Source organism: Scomber scombrus, chromosome 1, assembly GCF_963691925.1.
Source record: "Scomber scombrus chromosome 1, fScoSco1.1, whole genome shotgun sequence".
Classification (NCBI taxonomy): domain Eukaryota; kingdom Metazoa; phylum Chordata; class Actinopteri; order Scombriformes; family Scombridae; genus Scomber; species Scomber scombrus.
The window spans coordinates 29,472,343-29,493,080 of record NC_084970.1 but is presented as its reverse complement, the minus strand read 5'-3'; the positions used below and the strand labels follow the sequence as shown (position 1 = coordinate 29,493,080).

The 20,738-nt window shown below is 37.9% G+C and overlaps 1 protein-coding gene across 1 annotated transcript; it reads right to left on the bottom strand.

Annotated features, from left to right (window-relative positions):
* Window positions 1-495: 495 nt before the first annotated feature.
* bbs4 (Bardet-Biedl syndrome 4) lies at window positions 496-13,131 on the bottom strand. The gene is given in 17 exon segments (XM_062416520.1): window positions 496-650; window positions 2,808-3,012; window positions 3,097-3,241; window positions 3,345-3,414; window positions 4,015-4,186; window positions 4,819-4,971; window positions 5,183-5,251; window positions 5,898-5,952; window positions 6,860-6,987; window positions 7,083-7,136; window positions 7,509-7,581; window positions 7,845-7,956; window positions 8,198-8,261; window positions 8,661-8,740; window positions 11,715-11,757; window positions 13,070-13,102; window positions 13,105-13,131. Coding segments are annotated over 17 exon segments (1,638 nt in total).
* Window positions 13,132-20,738: the final 7,607 nt, after the last annotated feature.

The window sequence follows — 20,738 nt, the reverse complement described above, 5'->3', positions numbered from 1 at the left end:
CATCTGAAAAGGACTGACACCCTCCCTAGAAATGTCAACATAAGGAAAAAATCATCATTTAACCTTATTGCTGAGCTTATCAACCTTTTTTTTGTTTTTTTTGTTAAATGAGAGCCCCGCTGTTGAACTGCAACATCTTATGGAATTGACTTTGACATGTGCAACAAACCTCTCACGTCCACATAAATTTACAAAAAACAGTGATAAGTGACTTTCCATTTTCCTGAAATATGTGGTATGACAAAAAACAATGCACGGTAGGTATAAACTTGACTTTGCCCTTTTCTGTGCAGAAGTAAATTAAATGGTATAGAACATGTCTGTGCATCATGTCCCTAAAACCATAAAAAGGTAGCTCAAGCTTCATATCTAACTACAATAAGCTAAAAAACCACAAATAGCTTGTTTTGTGTCCGGGAATCTTAATTTGCCTCCAAAACATCGGAGAGATCTAATGATAAAGCTGTCGAGTGAGAGTGTAGCCTCCGAGCTTAATCATTCTTCCACCTTTGATTTCTTCTTAGAAGTTTTGGGTTTGGGATTTTCTGACTCTGCAGGTTCTGGGGAGCCTGGAGGATCAGAGGGCGGGCTGGGGGCTTTTTCCACATCAGGTTCTGACTCAAGGGGCACGGAGGGGCCTTTAGAAACTCCTAAAATAGATTAAAAAGTATTGGTTATTTGAATGGTATTCATTAACATTAAGAACTGTGGTATTATTGAGAAACCTTTACTGTGATTGGCTTGTGTTGTTCCCTCGCTCTTAACTTGTCTTGTCTATTTCAAGATGTGAAGAACCTGATTCTCACTGAATTAAGGCACAGAGACATCACACTTCTGTCCTGCAAATATTCACTCTGGCTCACATTCAACCCAAACAAATGACAAATTCAAGCCTGTATTTCATGTTTACTGTGGGTCTGATCTCCGGCCCATTGTTCAACACTGACTGTGCCCATGTGCATAAGTTGCCAATAGAAATACTGATTTCATTATTCTAGCGATATGCCTGTTCAAATATCAATTTATATAAATTTAATTATACTATTATTATATCTATTTTATCTTAAATGTTCCTCTATTGGCCACATCACAACTGTAAAGGCAGAAGAAAGTGTGCACACTGTATCTCCGAATGCAGGTATAGTTTAATGGGATATCAAGAGAAACGTCACTCTTAATATTCCAATAAACCTTACCTGAATTGGGAGCCTTTACAGATTTCTTTTTTCTTTTTTTTAAAGATTTATTTCAGGGCTTTTTTGCTTTTACTTAACAGTGCATGGCAGGGGGGCGGACAGGAAACAGGGAGAGAGAGAGGGGAATGACCTGCAGCATAGGTCCCTGGCTGGATTCGAACCAGGAACGCTGCGATTGTGTGGCATATGCTCTCACCACTCGACCGCTCCAGGTTTATTTATTTTTGTTCTGGATATGTGTGTCCAGTCCACCATACATCTTTTCCAAACCACGACTGTGACATCACATCCTATTTCAACACTGAGTGCAGGGAAACAGAAGCTAATGTCACTGTACTGTTAGAAAAGTTAGGACACTGCATTTAGATTATTTTTCCAATTGTGACACACACTGAGAGACAATTCAGATCTGCTCGTTTATACAGTGTCATTTAATTATAAGATACAGCTCTTGTATGATGCAGTGAGGAGCACAAGCTTCACACTTTAGCAAGCTGTCTAACAACAAAATTCACCCCGTGACTGAACAGGATTTGTTTTCATAACACTCTCCTCATTTGTGACACAGATTGGATGTGAAGGCCCTCTCAAATGGCTGGAAAATAAACATGCCAGTACAGATATGGCATACTTTTAAAAAAAAAACTGACTTTGAATAGCACTTAGCTTCTGTCAAAAGGTTTAAATCCACCCTGCACTTAGTGACAGTTTGTGTCTGATCATCGGGAACATTCAAAATGCACAAAGTGAGTTATGAAGGTCCTCACTATTTAATATGAGTCATGACATGTACAGATAAGCTCTTACAACAGAACCACTTGCCTGCTGTGATAAAGACATACTGTATCTCTGGCAATGATGTGATGGTACATAGTATATTAATATTGAATTTCTAGTACATTTACTATTTACATATTCACAACCAGATCTACATCCTTAAAGCAATTGTGGAGTGTTGGAAAACAAAAGATTGGCACAGCTGTGTAATTACGTATAATATCCTTCAGTGAACATGGACGCATTGTTCTGAAGCCCTGGTATGATTTGTTAACAGTCACACAAAAGTGAAAGCAAACTCTGCCTGAGCTGCTACAATCATTTCAAAGCAGCCTTGAATTTATTAGCGTACCCGTGTGCCATTTTTCCACACAACTGATTTTCTTTTTTACCGAGAATATTCTGTATACTGGCTCGAAGTGAGATTCTTTTTTTCCACAAATATGCCATTTTGTTTTAGCCCATATTTCAATCTGGTACCCTGGTGCAGGGAAGAGGCTGTGTAATGTAAAAAGATATTTTTATGTTCCCATTTCAAATGAAAAATTGGGTTTTAGTTTAATGGAAGGAGGTGGAGGCTGTGAAATGAAATTTGTCATCACCTGCAATGTTGGTGTTAAACTGGACTGTAGTGATGAAAAATAGTTTTTATGTGCTCACCTCATTTTGAGTTTGTGCTCAGAAATATTCAGCCTGGCCTGGTCTCGTCAGAACCTGGCTCAGACCTGCACATTATGTCAAGTTGTGGCTATACTGAAACAATAAACCAAAAGCCACGCCAAGGCGACGGATTATTAATGGATATTTTCTAAAAACTACATTAGTAGCATGTACCTGTTGGTAGCTGGATGTTTCTGTTGTAACTGGCAGCAGAAGACATGGCCTGACCCAGGGCTTGGTTAGTACCAAGGGGAGCACCGGGGGTTTTGGTTGCTGCTGCTGAGTTGGGTTTTAACTTGGAGTCTTTGGATGGTTTAGTCCACACCAGACTCTCTGTCACCTGAAGGGCAGCTCCCATCTTCTGAGCCATGTCCATTAGCTGCGACAGAAAGGCAAGGACTTGAAAATGAGTAAAATTCAACAACTGGCTTTGAGATATCAACAACAAATGGATATGTGGTACCTCAGAATCAAACTCAAAGCTGCTACTGCTGTCTCTCAGCACATTGACTTTCCTCTCCATCTCCTGATATTGATCCAGAGCTCCCTTCTTATCACCATGATTGTACAAGAAAATTGCAAAATTCAGGTTGACCAGAGGGTTGGATCTGTAAAAAAAAAAAAGGGAAAAAAAGGAAATATTCAGTTATCCAAGACAGATTCAAACAGTTTTTCAGTATGTTGAAGGTAGTGTTTTAAAGACAGTCTCACTCGTCCAGAGTCACAGCTTGTTCATACGATCTGGTGGCGTTTTCTACATCCTCCAAATTGGTCAGAGCCACTGTTAAAAGGGCCAAAAGACAAGAGAGATGTAAACTATAAATGGAATACTGTCAAATAAAAAAGCTGGTGGTTTGATGGTGATTTGAATGTGAATAAACAAAAAAATTAGCCATCAACAGCAAATATTTGCTAAGATGTTTTAAGGGACTTGTGTACAAAAGGTGTTTACAATTTAAAAAACTAATGCATTTCTATAAGTTAAAAGGCCATAAAGAATACAGCTAAAACATGTATGATAGGTTAATTCTCCTGTCAGTGCCCATGGCAAAGACACAGATCTAGAGTTGGTCCATGGGCGCTGCACAATAGCTGAATTTCACTGTACAACTGTATGTGTGACTAATAAAGTACCTTTTTTTTTACTAAAGCAGAAATGTTTTTATTAAGTCTGTTACAGTAAATATGCTGAAACGTGAGATGCAGCCCATCTATCAGCTGCATTATATGCCTTTTGTAAAGTCTAAAAGTCTTAATTGAATGTATACAAGTAAATTAGTACAAAAACACTGAACACCTACCACTAGTTTTGCCACCTTACAGACATTTTTAAATACATGATTCAATCCTGAGTTGTTTCTGTGTCTCTTTGACTCAGTACCTGCCAGCAACATGTAGAGATCCCCCATCCTTGGGTTGAGGTTGATGGCTGCGCTGAGGAAGTGGAAGGCAGAAGCGTACTGCTGCATGGTCAGGTGCACCAGACCCAGGTTGTACAACACTTTCCAGTCAAAAGGAGACAAGTAATGGGCTCTCTTCAGGCAGCTGATGGCCTGTTGGGGCAAATTAAATTTGAAGAGAGGAGTTAACAACTGACAGGACTGTTAGGAAAGTATCTTAATAATATATAAACTCTCGAGGAACAAAAACAACAGATCCTGTACAATGGTGGATTTAAAGCACTTCAGTGATATGTGAACCAAATAAAGTCTCATTACATTCATTAAAATACACTAACTTGAGGGTAACTGGTTTGCTAGTTCATGTGAGGAATTCAACTGAATGATAGTTTATAGCAAAGACATACAGTAGCTTGAGGCATATTACATACTGTGTACTGGATGTGGAAAGTCGGCTTGTAACATTACAGCATTAAATGATGAAAACAGTGTACAATAAAATATTGTTGAAAGATGTCTCGTCCATGTTGGTTTGCTGATTACACTGAGCAGCTCTGATCTGGGTGTTTGAGTTCAGCAGTTTGAAGTTGGGCTTCCCTCTGGTTGTCTTGATTGAAGGATGATATTTACTTTGAAAATGGGAAACTATTGCAATAATTCATGTCCTATTTTAAGTATTTAAAAAAACGATTTCAAATAATTAGCATACTACTATGTTTGGAGTGCTGCTTTTGTTGAGTCCTGAATTAACAAAGACAAGCGAGACCATAAACAACGTTACTCACAGCTACGTATTTCTTTTTGCCAAAGAAGCACATGCCGATGTTGTTCCAGAGAGGGGGGCTCTCGGGCACAGCACATGCCGCCACTCTGTACTTGTTCATGGCCACATCAAAGTCACCATGGGTCTGCATCATGCTGCCAGCAGCCAGGATGGCCTGGGAATAAAAACAATGATTAGAGAGATATTAGAGGAAGATGTACCCTTTGAAACTCCACATGATGAAAGACTGACTGTACCACCTGAGAGTCAATGACCTTATATATGAACTGAACTGCATTAATCGGGTTAAATGTGTTTCCTACAGGTAGCTTAATAGCCAACTAAGATTATACCACAGCGTAATGTTTGTGGAAGAACCCACATACCTTATAATTGTTGGGGTCAAACGTGAGGGCATTTCCAAGGTGCTCAAAAGCTTTTTGGTATTTCCCAAGCTGGCAAAAAAAGCACACAGAAATGTATACATGAACTCCTTTTCACAGTAGATGTTTTTGACACTGAAAAGCCATTCTCTCTTTGACCGTTACATACTGTTCCCGTTTGACCCGTTTAAACACTGACAGCTGTAAAAGCACCCCAAATGTTGTTGTTTTACCCTGAAATTTGATGATTTTTCCTAAAGTGGCGCAAATTGCACAAAAATTCAAATATCTTAAAGTGCTACAATTTTTTGTTATGGGTCAAATTTGACTATTAATTGTGAAAAAAAGGTAGTTAATGGTTTTAATAAGATAGTAGTTATGAGGATTTCTTTTTTATGATATAGCAGTGAAGACTGATGGCTCTAATGGTTATACAATAATAATCTCTGAAACATTAATAAAGGTTTAAACACACAGTTATTGATCAGTTCGGCTATTGATGCTTTCTAAACAGATCTGTGGTTCAAAATTTGGTATAGACACTTTTTATGATGGGATTCTTACACCGGGTCAATTTTGACTAAAATATGAACAGATAGAGTGTGAACAGTATGTAAGGGGTTAAAGAACTCTCCTGACAAACGTTAACATCTTGTAGGTTTTGTCAGTAGAGTGCACCTTATTTCACCAAGAAGGTTAAAGAGAAAATTGTACCGACCTGTAGAAACAGCAGGCCAAGAGTAGTCAGGAGTTCAGTGTTCTCCGGAGAGAATCTGAATTGAAAATGAGACAATTTGAATGAAAAATGTCACTTTATCTACGCCTGTAATTACATTTAATTCCTGCACTTATTCTTGAGCAAACACAATTTATATTCAGGGAATCTGCTGATTATTCAATCAGGGTTTGATTCAGCATAATTGCAGAGAATTAATTATGACCTGTGGCTCAAATTAAAAAATGGTAGAGAAGAGGAAGATCGGCATTAAAATAAGACTCACAGTGGTATGTCTCATTAAAAGCAGCACCAGTATTGGAGCACTTGATTAATTCATTTCCCCCCAACAGGAGGTAGCCATAATGAGCTCTATTATAGACACTGATGTCATTTCCTTATTTACACCATTGCCTAATGTTTAAATATTCAATGTGTGAAATTAACAGATCTTATACTGAACAGAGGAAGGCCCTGGGTTAAAAGTGGCCAAGCTGGAACTGTGTGAGACTGAAGGAGGACCACTTATTAAAATGAGCTCCAAAGGCTTAAAAAAATCCTCACATAAATCAAAGGGGGGAACCCTTGGACGTAGCTCCACTGAAACAGCATGTTTTATGGCAATTCTCTTAAATAAAGGCCACCATGATGAAAGCTGTCACGCTGAAGCTGTGAAATTATTAACAGTAATTAATTAAGTTAATATCATTATTTGGGTTGTATGAAAAATATGTTTTGGTTTATAATTCTTGAACTTAGAATATCAATATTAATAATATGTACAGTATGTCTAGAATAATTAATTATATATACACAGCACTGAAGTCTAAGTCCACAATACCATATACCTATAATAATTGGTTATTTTAAATTTTAATGTGTGTGTCCTGTATAATTCCTCAGACTCCTCTTTAAATGTCTTCACTGTGCTTTTTTAACATTTTCCACATTTTAACTGTACTTACTCCACTGCCCTCTTGTACACTTCGATGGCCCTGTCAGATTCTCCCACCAGCAAATGAACCTTCCCGAGCATTATGAAAGTCTTGTCGTGTTTCTGGAACTGGAGAGCTGCGTTTAGATGCTCTTCAGCCTGACAGAGACAGAAGTTCATCACGATCACATCAATTGTGGGATGAGTACAATTTGTACCTCATATTGTTGGTTAAAAAAAGTCAGCATACTCACATTTTTGAAGTCTTTGATGAAGAAATAGCACACCCCCAGATTATGACTGATCTCCTGAGGTGAGAAAAAGTCCTAATTATACATGGGGCGTTGTATGCTAAATTGCATGGAGCTGGATAAAGGCTGAGGTAAATTCGATTTCCACAAATGCTGGTTATTTTGTAGCTCTATGTAATATACAATTTTACAACTGACTTAGAGTAATATTAATAAGATCCTGATTATATTTCTAATGGTCCAGTATGGAATCTTTGTGGAAGAGTAATCATAAAGTTGTACTTTGATAAATTGTCATCTCTAATTCTACATGTGGAGATAATTTGTTGAGAGAAATGTACTTCATGGTGTATATTTAGACTTTGAGATGCCACTAAATATTCCCATACTAATTTAAGCAGCATCTTGTGTTTGAGTGTTTCTTTTTACCCAGTCTTTCTCGTTGAGCCTCGCAGCTTCATGATAGAATTCAATAGCTGCTTTGTGCTTTCCCAGGAGAAATCTATGGAAAGAATAAACAACAATAATCCTTATGAGAAATTAACCCATCTTAATCAGTGAATAGACTGAATAGATAGTCTTTTAATCCTGCAGCAGTAAAAAAAATCACTGGGGGTGGTTCAATCGGTCCCTAAGTATCAGAAATGTTCAGCCCATCATTGGCCGGCAGTTTGGCTGATAACACTGAACATTTCTTTCTGATGTCTGTCTTGTTAGCAAATGGAAAAGGGTTGATGCACCGCAGGCTTCAGACGGTGAACTTACAGTGATCTGGCCACTTGCTTCAAATTGTCAGTGCTGTTGGGATTAAGGATGGCACAGCTCTGAAACAGCTCCAGGGACTCTTGGATCTTGCCCTCAAGACGCAAGATTAGTGCTGTGGCAAGAGAAAAAAAGACACAAAAAAATGGATCATCTGCATAAGGAAGTACAAAAAAGCACATTAAAAATCTAAAGCACAGCAAGGGGTCCAAAGAGCAGATTTGGGGGGATTTAAATGATGTATTGAGGAGCCTGGGTGTCGAGTTCAGAGCTTTCATTTGATGTAGTTCTTAATTAAAATCATACATGTTAAAATGTGCAAGAAGGGAGGGTGACTTTAAAAAACTTTGGCTCACCTTGAACATATATGGCATATTCACACATTCCATTAGTCTCCTGCAACTGCTCTTTGATGATTGCCTGTGTCGACAGAGAATGAGAAATTAATTTCAACGTGTGAATAGAAAAAAACACCAAAATTAAAAAGGTCACCATACCTGAAAATACAGACATTTCATACCCTGAGAATACCCAATTTACATCAAAACAGACTGAAAATGAGGATATGTCTCAATGTCTCACATTAATTAAATTTCATAAGAGAAAGATTAGTGTTGAAATATACTTTCATGTACATGCATGAGAGATATTATTAAGTCCCCTATGTCTATTAATGCACAGTGTTAGAAGGAACCCTGTACATGCCAAACATTCATTACCTTCATGATGTTTAAATGGTCGGTCAGATCAATAGAGCGCAGACAGAGGTATATGACAGTCTAAACCACAGGTAGAATTGAGGGATGTGCGTTTTTTTACCTTACAGGTGTCATAATCTTTGCGGATATAGTGCTGGTGTATTAGCCAGTTTCTCCTCTCCACAATGGGAAGATCTGGAGCTGTGGGGAAGAAGACATAATACAATTAAGACGACTATAATTTCAAAATCTGTGCAACTTCTAAGCTCATTACCCCTTCGCTGTGCAGACGATGTCTTATTTAGTAGACAGCTGAATGATTAATCCTGAAAGTGCCCTCCTTTTGCAGTCATCACTTAGTCTCTGATCTGACATTTAACACAGATGTAACACTTCAGCCTAAATCTACAGGCTATGTTTAAATCAATTCACCAGGCACACTTTAAAATTAAGCTAGTTAGAAACTTTTTTTTTCTTACAAACACAGGCGCCAAGTTTATTAAAAGCTGTGTCTATTTAAACTAGTTTTTAATTTATACAGTGTTAACATAGATGTTAGCACTTTAACCAAAAACCCTCGGGCTAAACTATAATCGATTCACCTTGTAAGCAAGTTTTTTGCTGCAAACACAGCTCCCCCCTACCCCACCGTACCCCACCCCACCCTGCCCCGTCTCTCCTTTAATGTCTCGGCAGGTTGAGATATCCCCCGCGTTGCCAGGTCGACAGTGTCTCTTACAAAGTCAGATGCTTGTGACAGAGAACAGAGAGGGTGTAGAGACAGACTGAAAGAGGGAGGCTGGAGGAATGAGCAGTATAACACAAAGCCAGCTTTAAAGAGGGTAAGGTAACCTCAACAACTGAACCACAATGCTCCGAGTCTTCTTCCCAGTGGAGTACATTTCATTTTTACAAGGAAGCAAACGTAATTCCAATTTGAGCGAGTATGATTCTGGTAATCCTGTTATCGTGCACCTACTACCTTCCTCCGAGGCTAAAAGGAGGATTCAAGGCAACGTGAAATGAAATGCTAGGCTTTAGAGTGTGCCACTGACATTTGGGGAATATCATTAATGAACTGCCTATATGCACAAATACAGTGTGAATTACACTAAAGCTCCCTTCTGTTTTTATCTGTCGTCGCTTCAAGCAGGGCTGTGTTGATTTGCAGCGTGAACCGCAGCCTCTCTCTTCCAACTCCTTCACTGAAAATCCTTCTCCATCGTCGAGTGCGAAACTGCACTGGCTTCACACGTTTTTTCGTCGGCAAGATTCGGAATGGCCCTATTTGTAGCAACCTAATCCGCTTTCTTCCTGCTGAGACAGCAATAATATTCTTGTCTCTGGGTTTCAGCTGTGGCCCTGTGGTGCTCCAGTGTCCACACGCACAAAGCTAGGGAAGATTTGGAGAGCAGAGATGGGACATATGTGTGACACGCATTCCTGAAGCTACTGTATGAAAAGAAGGGTAGAAAAGGAGCAAGGAAAAAGAGCACAGCAGGAGGTCTCCTAAATATAGCCCTGTGAAAAAACTATATTCCCAAACATGGTGGAATTCGCTCATTGTTATATTTGATCTGGCTAATGCTAAGACAGATTTGGCCTCCATGTGCTTCAACCATCTGTTAAAAGGGGATAAGAGCAGAGGAGCAGCATGCTGAGATCAAAAGACACATGGGGAGAAATGTAATGAAAAAATATGATGAAAATTATTTTAGAAGTTTTTTTAGAAGTAAAAAAACTTCAAAAACCTTTCATGTCGACAAGTAATTTAGTCTCACATTCAGCAGTCTTGTGCACACTCTTATTTATGTGAGTCTGGGACCAAAGTTCATCATCCAACCAAAATTTGAGTTTGAGCTCTAAGCTTCACGCGACTGTAAAACTGTTTTAAAAAACTCAACTGCAGGAGCTGTGACCTTATTTTATTTAATACTACATATCTTTTTCTATACTTATAGAACTTGCTGTAAGAGCTATGAATCTAATTCACCACTACAACTCTATAGTTAACTCCTGCTTTAAAACACGGTCTACCCACGTGTATTCGTGTGGCATGTCTCTACAGCTTTTTATTAAGATTTAATACTTATTTACTTACTTTTTATACTATATTCTATTCTTATTACCAAATATTTTATCCCTTGTGGTTGTTTTTATCTTATACAATCATATTAGAGCCTTGAGCAGAATAAATAAAAAAACATTTCCATAATTATAGAGCTTCTAGTGTCCACTTTTATTACGTTCACCATTTCAAATCTAATCTTTTCTTTCTGTTTTTATTACTTCATTACTGAGTCATCTTACCGTGTGTTAATGTCCCTTATGATTTTGATTTGATTTCTCTCCTCTAATTACTCTACATAAGAATACATTACAGTAAGGGCTTGCAAGTCATGTGAAAAATCATTGCATGGAAATACAATATCCTAACATACCATACGATACCACAGCATATACGTAATTGCTCCCGTAGGACACGAGACTGATGATTAAAAATCATCATTAAACACACACATAAAAGAAGCTAAATGCATATAGGCGATGGGGTTAACTTGTAAATGGTACATTAAGACATAACTTTGATGATAAAACAATATCCCGATCATCAAACGGTCCCTACATAGAAATATCTGGAACATGGCTAAGCAGCATATGCACAGCTTCTTCTTCTTATTAGGCAGACTAAAGACAAGGACAAGGGTGACCTCTGCAGGACAATTAGCTCCAAACTCATTCTTTCAGTACCGTTCACCAGCTACAGACAAATGTGGGATTAATATTGTTGTCTCTGATGTGCAATTCTTTATAATTAAGTTATTCGATGTCAAAATAATGGATGAGAGACTTTGGGAGTAAAATCTACATATGGCATATTAAAAAATAATAGACAACTACAGACAACATTTAAGGTCAGGAAAGGACACTGGTCCATTTATTTTGATCCTGTTTATAATCAAACATGGGTTATGTCTTTTCCCCCCCTCTAATGTAATCTATTACTTTACATTATTAATGTTGCTATACTTTGTGGATGTTTGTGCGTGTATATGTTAGGGTTTGCAGGTTTTGTACAATCCTGTTACAATGTTGAATGAAAAGACACAGTTTTAAAAAGAATATGGAAGAGGTAAAAAATCTATTTATTTACACCAATGCAATCTTACTGTACCTTTAGGTGCCCGACGTTTCTTGGCTTCAGAAGCAAGTGGGAGCTGAAACATATAAAATACAACATTAATAAAATGTACTGTACAGTTTTTTAATGAAGTTTATTGCTGTTAAAAGGCTGTGTGTCAACAGAAGTTTAGAGTGATTTTTTAAATAAATAATCATTAGTAATGTGGATATAATGAATAAGTTATCAGCTGGTTTTCTTACAAGAGATGCTGACATGAGTTTCAACTTCATGGTAATCTGATTTAATGATTTAATGACACTGATTTAAAAATAAAATGAAGAAAGGCAAATAAATTCATTTTAGATGCTGTAACCAGAAAATATATTGTATTTTTTTTATGGCTACTCAAAAGTCATTTCACGCTATTAAAAAAAAGTAATATACAGTATTTGATTTGTTGCTGTATTAAAGTAATGTTACACACAAAAACTGAGCTACCTTGTATGCAATCGCAGTGTTTTGCTCCACATTTTTACATATTTAACTCACCTATGTGTTGCTTTTGACATTAAGGTACATTTATATACTATATAAATAAAGATATATATAATAAAGGCAACAAGCCACAAGGCAGAGCTGATTTTATACATCATATCAACACCTAATATCATTATGAAAGATGTTTCCTTGTTAAAACAGAAGATCATTTTTGGATATTGAACTCAAAAGTATCTGAATTTGTGGATTTTGTAACCTGGGACACTGGTTTCATGGCTATAGAATTTTTAATATGTTTTTTATTTATACAAAGCAGCCTTGTCAAACCAAAACATTGTGAAATGTGTTTACCCATATTCGGTCATTTAAGTAGGCCTACAATTTTTAGGTAAAAAACTAGCAGCCTGTATGTTCACATGTGTCATTTTAAACAATATAACCTACACAGTTTGCATATACTAGTTAGCTTTAAAATAATTGAATAGAAACAGAGATAAATACACTGGAGCTTAGTTGTCCCACATTAGTCAATGTCCCACATTATCCTAATCCATCCTACATATATTTAAACTGGCCACCAAAAATCTGACTGTGACATTACCTGCGTATTTTTTATCTGTTGCATCCTTACTGTAACTACAGCTATAGCTCTAAACATTTAAAGTGTTGTCCTTTGGGGAAAGTGAGATTAGACACACAGTCCTTTTAGCTGCAGGTTATAATCAACTTAGCTGCGACTTAAGCTCGTTTTAGACATGCAGCTAACGCTACAATAAGAAAACCTACGACCGATGCACTCACGGCTAACGTTACGTGCACTCAAGAAGCGACGAAAATATCACCGCATACCGCCACACGTTAATGTTTATTCACATAAAATAATAACTACATTTTAGCTTTGAACTCACCGATGGGGCATTCTCCTCGTCCGCCATCTTGGGGGATGAGCAACAGTAGAAGCTGTTGCCATAGATACGTATGTGGAATGCGGCGGTTCTTCTTCTACGGTGACTTTTTACGGCAGCTGGCGTCTATGATGTCAAATTACTGCCACCTTCAGGTGTACATCCTCCATCACTGTACATTCATTTTAAATCCTTTCAAATCAAGTCAAGCCCTCAAAAAAAATTATAATAACAATTTCCTCCCTTCAACACTGTCTGTTATCATTTCAATTTTTTAACGTGCAGGATTTAATTACTGCACTTTATGAATATTGCAAACATTAGAATTAGTATTATCACTGTTACAATTAATGTTTGTAGTAGTGATTTATTTTGGTCCTTAACAACAATTTTCCAAAAGCATAACATGAATAATTAACAATAAGGAATTAGATCAAAAGGACAACAAACAAAAAATCTAATTGATTTAATATATAAATTATTATTTATTATTATTATAAATTATTACATTTTCAATTGCATTTCACTCAGTAACACTGCCTCAACTGAAATGTCTTCAGAAGTTTCACTCTTAATCAAAATTGTTATGAACTAACTCAGATTCAGTCAGAAGCTGGTTGAAGACACTGTTCAGAAAAAATGACATCAACAAGATTTTTTTTTGTTTGTTTGTTTTTTAATAGATCCAGGGCTTCTGAGAAAGTATTCAGGGCTGAAGCCTCAAAATCCACCCTATAGCTCTGCCCCTGTTCTTGTGTTTCATTAAAACATTTCTCTCTCCTGTGGAAGCACCTTCCAGATTCGGTTCGGCGGGCAGACACCCTCTCTACATTTAAAAGTAGGCATAAAACTTTCCTTTTTGATAAAACTTATAGTTAGGGCCGGCCAGGCTTGCCTTGGACCAGCCCCTAGTTTATATTGAGCTCCTCTCTCCTCTCTCTCTCTCTCTCTCTCTCTATCCATTTACATTAATGTCCTACTAATGCATTTCAGTAACTTAAACTTCTTCCCTGGAGTTCTCTGTGCTCTCTCATCTCATAGGTAGCCTCGGGTCGTCGATGTTAGGACGCCGGGGATGTTTGGAGCTCCTCACTGCTGTCAACACTCGTATTATTTCAAATGTTGATTGATTGTTTGTCACTGTGCCTCTCTCTCTCTCCTCTCTCCCTCCCTCAATCCCAACCGGCCAAGGCAGATGGCTGCCCACCTAGAGCCAAGTTCTGCCTGAGGTTTCTTCCCGTTACCTGTCGCCAAGTGCTGCTCATGTGGGAACGTTGTGTCTCTTTCAATTAAATTAAAGAGTTTGGTCTAGACCTGCTCTATGTGAAAAGTGCCTAGAGATGACTTTTATTGTGATTTGGCGCTATATAAATAAAGCTTGATGGATTGATTGATTTCCTGCATGTAAGTATATGCCAAACTGTCTCAGCCTCATGGCATCGATCGCTAAGATCCATTGGATATTTTCCTATTTTCCTCTTAAGGTTGCTGTGTCCAGTTCTCAGCCTGATTTCAGCCTTTTTCTTTTGTTCTCCTACTTCTTAATAAACCTAGCCTATTATGTTTTGGATTGACATAAATGTCTCCCTTTTATTGCATCAACCCAAAGCTGTGTCCACTTCTGGTTTACTTTTCTCAACACTATGCCCTTTCACTTTGATTTTGATATTCTCTCAAGTTTTCATAAAGCACATCCTGATGACTTCTGTCTGTATCTGTCTTAATACTTGTTAGGGCCAAAGCAGAATCACTGCATATTAATATTTTGCTGGAACTAAAATGTTAAATCCATTTTAGTGCCATCAGTAAGGTAAAACATTCAACAGTACACACACTCAAACAACCAGATGTTCTCTTGTGAATTTCCACTCGGTTATAAAGCACATTCACAGATCCTTTGATCTATCTGTAAAAATCTGAATACTATCTTTATACTTATAGCCCCTGTATCAACAGTATCCACTAATTAAATCAGAAGTCGCATTACTGTTCTTAACTTTAAGTAATTCCAGATCTACACCCAGATTTTCCAGTTCCCAGACAGGTCTATCAGGCCTCACTAAAATTGTGCCAAAGTCTTTATCAGAGACTCCTGTACCTTTTTACCATTTGATCTCCTGTCCAACCAAAGCTTGTTTTATGTGTCCTCTCCTTCTTCCAGCATGTCTGCAGCACCCTTTTTGTTAGATAGTTATCTCCATGCTCCTTTAGATTGACTCAGTAATTGGCTATCAGTTGTTTCCAACATGCCACAGGGATATTTCACCAGCTTAAACTTGCAAATTCACACACTGGCAAAGTTCTAACTGCTCCTAAACACCCTCTTAGAGCCTGAGCTCATAAAATATCAAAGTCTGCAAGCACTGGTTTAGCTGCTGATCCATATTCCATAGTTTAATCTTGATCTTATTAAGGCTATATAAATATATTTCATGGATTCAATATCAGTTCCCCACTCCAATCCTGCAAGACATTGCATGACATTTATCACTTTTTTTTTTACATTTATGAACTACATAGCTCATATGCACTCTCCATGTTAATCTCAGATCGTTAAATGCACTCTGAAAAGTTATCATCATACAGATTCAAATTACCTTCTCTGAGGTTTTCTTGTGAAGAACATAACGTTTGTTTTTTTCCCACTGAATATTTAACTCCCCATTTTGCTCCCCACTTTTCATCTTGATCAATTCCATCTTGCATTTTTTTAACCATATGTTCGGCATTTCTCCCTCTTTTCCACAAAGCCGCCTCATTTGCAAACAGTGATCTCCCCATATCCACTGGAATATTTATAAATATATCATTTATCTTAATGGAAAATAAATTTGGTCTACCCTGGGGTGTCCTGTTTTCTACAACATTGGCTTGATAACTCTTGATAACATAATTTCCCCCCTGATTCCCACTAAGTGCACTTCTTTTCATGACATATCATAGACTTTTTCAACACCAAAAAACACTGCAGCTATTGTCTTTCTATTTACTTGAGCCTTTACCCATTCATCCTGTAGACACAACACTACATCTGAAATGTTCCTTCTTTTCCTGAATCTGCTTTGATATGTAGCCACCATGTTTCTTTTTTTTCAAGAAGTACATAAACGTCTGATTTATTATACGTCCCATAAATTTACAGAGTGAAGGCACTCCGTCTAGTTTTCAGGCCTGCTGGCATCTTTTCCTGGTTTCCTTACTGGAATAATTATCGCCTCCTTCCAGCTCCCTGGCATTCTTCCCTCTTCCCACACTCTGTTATACAGCAGCAATAATTTCTCCAGACTTCCTACACTTAGATGTTTTAACAGAGTGCCATAACTCATTTCATCTTTAACAGATGCAGTCTTTCCTGTTTTATCTAGTGCTTTTCTTAATTATCTCATGCTTATGCTGAAAGGGACATTTTTCTCACCATCAATACTATGTTTTCAACATAAAGCCTTCATGTTTTTAGTATTTTTTTTCTTTCTGCCTCGTTTTCTTTCTTCAGGCAGCTATGCACCATAACAGAAGTGTTTGCTATTAACTCTGCCTTTTCCTTATTTGTTACAGCCTCATTTCCATCAGTCAGAGCTGAGTGACTCCACTCCCTCCTGCCCCCTTGCATCCTTTTTATCATCCCACACACCCCCTCCTACCTGAGTTTCACAATTGTATCACAGTACTTTCCCCAGAGTGTCCCTTTTGTCCGTCTTACTACTGTCTGGACTTGCTACTGAATCACATGTTGAAAATTACGAGTTCTTTTCACTTATTTAAACACCTTATTTCTATGTCTCACTGGTTCCTCACAATTATCATCCCACTATGGTATGACTTTCTTCTATGTACTGCCTTTACTTTTGGGAAAGGATTTGAATGGACATGACACATTGTGGAGGAGTGACAGAACAGACACCAATAGTCAGATAATAGAAGAGTTGCTTAATGAAATGAATTCATTTAAATGATGGCAGTAACACAAGAATAGATCTTAAAACAGGAAAATAATCCGTGCCTTTAGCTTTACACTTGTATCAAACACCATAGCGTCAGTATGTGATTGGACAGAGTGCCAAGAAGGAACTACAGGGAGTGATCATTACCCAGTTTGGTGCAAGATGAATATTGCTACTTCACTGACCTTCGAGAGCACGGGTGGAAAATGGATCTTTGAGAAAGCTAATTGGGAGAAATTTTTGGAAGAAAGTGATAGATATGTAAGTCAGGGTAATGACGGAACATAGAAGAAACACTTAACAGCCAAATGAAGGAAGGCATAATATCGGCAATAGTAGAAGCCTTTCCTGAAAGTAAAGGAAGTACAAAGAAAACATTCGTACCTTGGTGGAATGGTACGACTTTCCCACCATGATATCACCACACCATATCACATTACTACCATTCTGCCCTCGTATCTCCTCAAGCTTTTAGAATAATTTCTTCCACACCAAGCTTCCTCGTTTTTCTTCTTTAATGTTTATCCTTCTCAAGAGTATTCATCATAGTGAAAAATTACATGCTTCACTGATTCCTTTATTTGACAGAGCTCATATAATCCTGAGGGATGTTTGTTTCACACGTCACACTATCTACTCAGTTCTTAATTGGCCAACGGTGAATGCCAACACTCTCTGATGTGTACAAAGGGAGGAGGTTGTGCTGTGTGCCAGAGAGTAAGAACATACATGATACGACAGTGATCCAAAAAAACAAAAACAAAAAAAAACACTGACATTTTAAACCTTTTTTTTCTTCGTACCACTTGCTGAATTAGGCAAATGAGATACTAGATTTACCTGCCTGATGTGGCATTTAACATGACTCGGGCATAGGGCAAGGCTTATTGTTGAGCCATGCCTTACTCACCATCATCACATGACTGACTAAACACAGACAGTCTGTTCCAATTTGGACAAATCAGAAATACAAGACAACATTTCCTTATAAGGTTACACGCAAATTAAATTTTGAACTGAATGCAATAATACAACAGTGTGTTTAGCAACATCACCCCTTTCCCCGTGTGGAATGACATAATCACACACACAAGCTTGTGTTGCAAGTCTCCACTTCCTTGTTCACAGATAAGACTCTCTCCACAGAGGCCTGTACATGGGACAAAATAAGCAGCTTATGGCAAAAAGCCTAAAGCTGTGGATAGGGCTTGTTAAGGAAACCACAAAAGAAGATCTCCAGCCTCTATTGCATCGGCAAAAAAAGAGAAGAACCTCAGGAAGGCCTCAAATTGTTGGAGAATGACATATACCTAATGACCTAATGATAAATATATTGATAAACCGTAACATTATATCAACAACCTGTGATGGTTGATAATAGTGAACAAAATCACTGTTGTAACTACATTTGGTTATAATATTCTATAGTGTCAGAGTCTATTCTTATACAACGAGAGCCACTGCAGAGAACAGGCCCATGACCATGAGAAGATAAAATGACAATCCACACACAAACATTTCATCCTGATTAGAAAAAGAAAAAGAGTGCACACAACACATATAGGTCTACCAAAAATGGAGAAAAGGTACAACTAATTACGTGAAATGTTTAAGTGTGTGAATGGGCTTTTACTAACTTGTCTATTTAAAGGTGGAGCAAAAAATGTCTGGCTGTAACACACTGACTGTGTTTACAGCACTATGTTTGACAGTTCAACTAAATGTTCACAATATTTTTGAGTGAGAACCTCTCACTTTAGATCAGATCCTACAAGCAGAAATGCCTCCTGTCAGGTGTTTGTCCTGCAGAAAAGACATTTCATCTGCCTCCTGCACCTGTCTGGGTCTCTGAACATGACAGAAGGTCCAGACATGCCATTTGCCAGTTGGATATTGGATGTGAAATGGGCTCTTAACCTGCATTTTTCCGACAATTTTTGACAGTCAATGCATGCAGTCCCTTTTAAACTCAAGGACTTGGGGCTCAACACTGCTATGGACAGAGGGACTGTAAGCTTTAAATAGTGTGTGCAATAAAATGATATTTCTTGCTTGCACTGGACCATAATTTGCAAAATGATCTTTGTAATTTACCACACTACGTTGAGGACTGACCCAATCTGACGTCAGTGTCCTGCGGTTGGTTCCTCGTGTCAGTTACATCAGGTTTGGTTAGCTGCAGTATAGTAGTGTCCTGGAGGACCTCAAAGTAGACACCATCAAAAACAATCTCAACAGTAAATGCAAGTCTATTGTATCCAAATTAATCATAAATCCACATTATCATAATTTTAATGCATTAACAATGGTTGAAGAATTAACCTAGTAGTCATTAAGTACACATAAATTAGGTCCAATCAGTAGTGACACGAGTTTTGTGATGATAATTTTCAGTGCCACCCATTTGAATCACTGTCTTGATTAACTCAGCCAAGTCTTTGCTGAGGAAAAGCATTACTGACTCATCTGTTTGATACTTGTCCAAAAGGGACTGAAGGTCCTGGTGAAAGTTGTGTACAACTGTATCTCAGCCAAGATGAGTGCTTCTACTTTGTCAAAGGATGCTGTCCCAGGGTTTGGGAGTTTCTTTCTTTTTCATATACTGGTGAAGTGATGGACAGACTGCTAGGTTGCTCACTACCACATGCAGTTTCTTGATCCACTGGTGGCCAAAATAAAGGGAAGACGGTAGATTTGGTGACAGTACTGTAGTCTTCTCTCCTTGCTGGTATGTTGTGGAACAGTGTGTGGGTGACTTTTTAAGTTTGTACAGCTGCCACATGGAGAAGCCACTTTTAAAAGAATTGTGTCATGTGTGAAGTCCACAGCTCCCCACAGCAACAAGCTGAGCACCATACTGTTACACATGATCTTGTTGAAGTTCCAAAAACTTGAAATTTTCACTGGGTCCATCCATCAAAATGCACACCAGGCTCCTGATGTCATGTTGGTCCACACTCCTGAGGGGGAAAAAAACGTTACACTTTTCTGGGTCAAGTTCAATTAAATGTCTTAGTTTTACTACATTATTTCTGGTATTATAACTAGTATTGTGCTATAAGCAATGGAAATTATCCAAGAAATTAATGAGTAGCGCTACATTATTAACTTTCTTTGCAACTGATCCAATTCATCCATTTCCCAAATATGTATGTAGTTTCACGCTTACCTCCACAGTGGTATGTAGGTCAGCAGTAATGGCAGCCTCCTCACGTGGTTTTAGCTGTGCTCAGATAACCATCCACCCCAACTATAACCACCTAGCACATCCACAACTGTGTGGGTAGACAAAATGACTTCTCTTCTACATACCATCCTGGTGATAAGTGAAAAAAAATTTAATTTGAAAAATGAGAACCACTCCTGTAATGTGCAACAGAATAAATCATTACACTTTGCCACAGCACTTCTAATGACAAAACACGTATTAACAATGAATGTAAAAATAATGTTATGGTTGCTAATAAACAAAACATTTACTTACTTTGACATGTTTCAGTAAGTTCTGGGCTGCTGCATGCCCCCTTAAACTACGACCCCAGGCAGATGCAGCTGCTTGGTTTTTTTGTTTGTTTTGCCACGACCCTTGGGGGCTTTGCACCTTATCCTCATGTGTTTTCACATTGTAGCAAAAACATTAAGGATAGCTGAAAACCTTTTAGTTAACAAACAATATTAAACACAGTCCAAAGTCCAAAAGAGAATCAACAATTTATTGATTGTTAAGACTA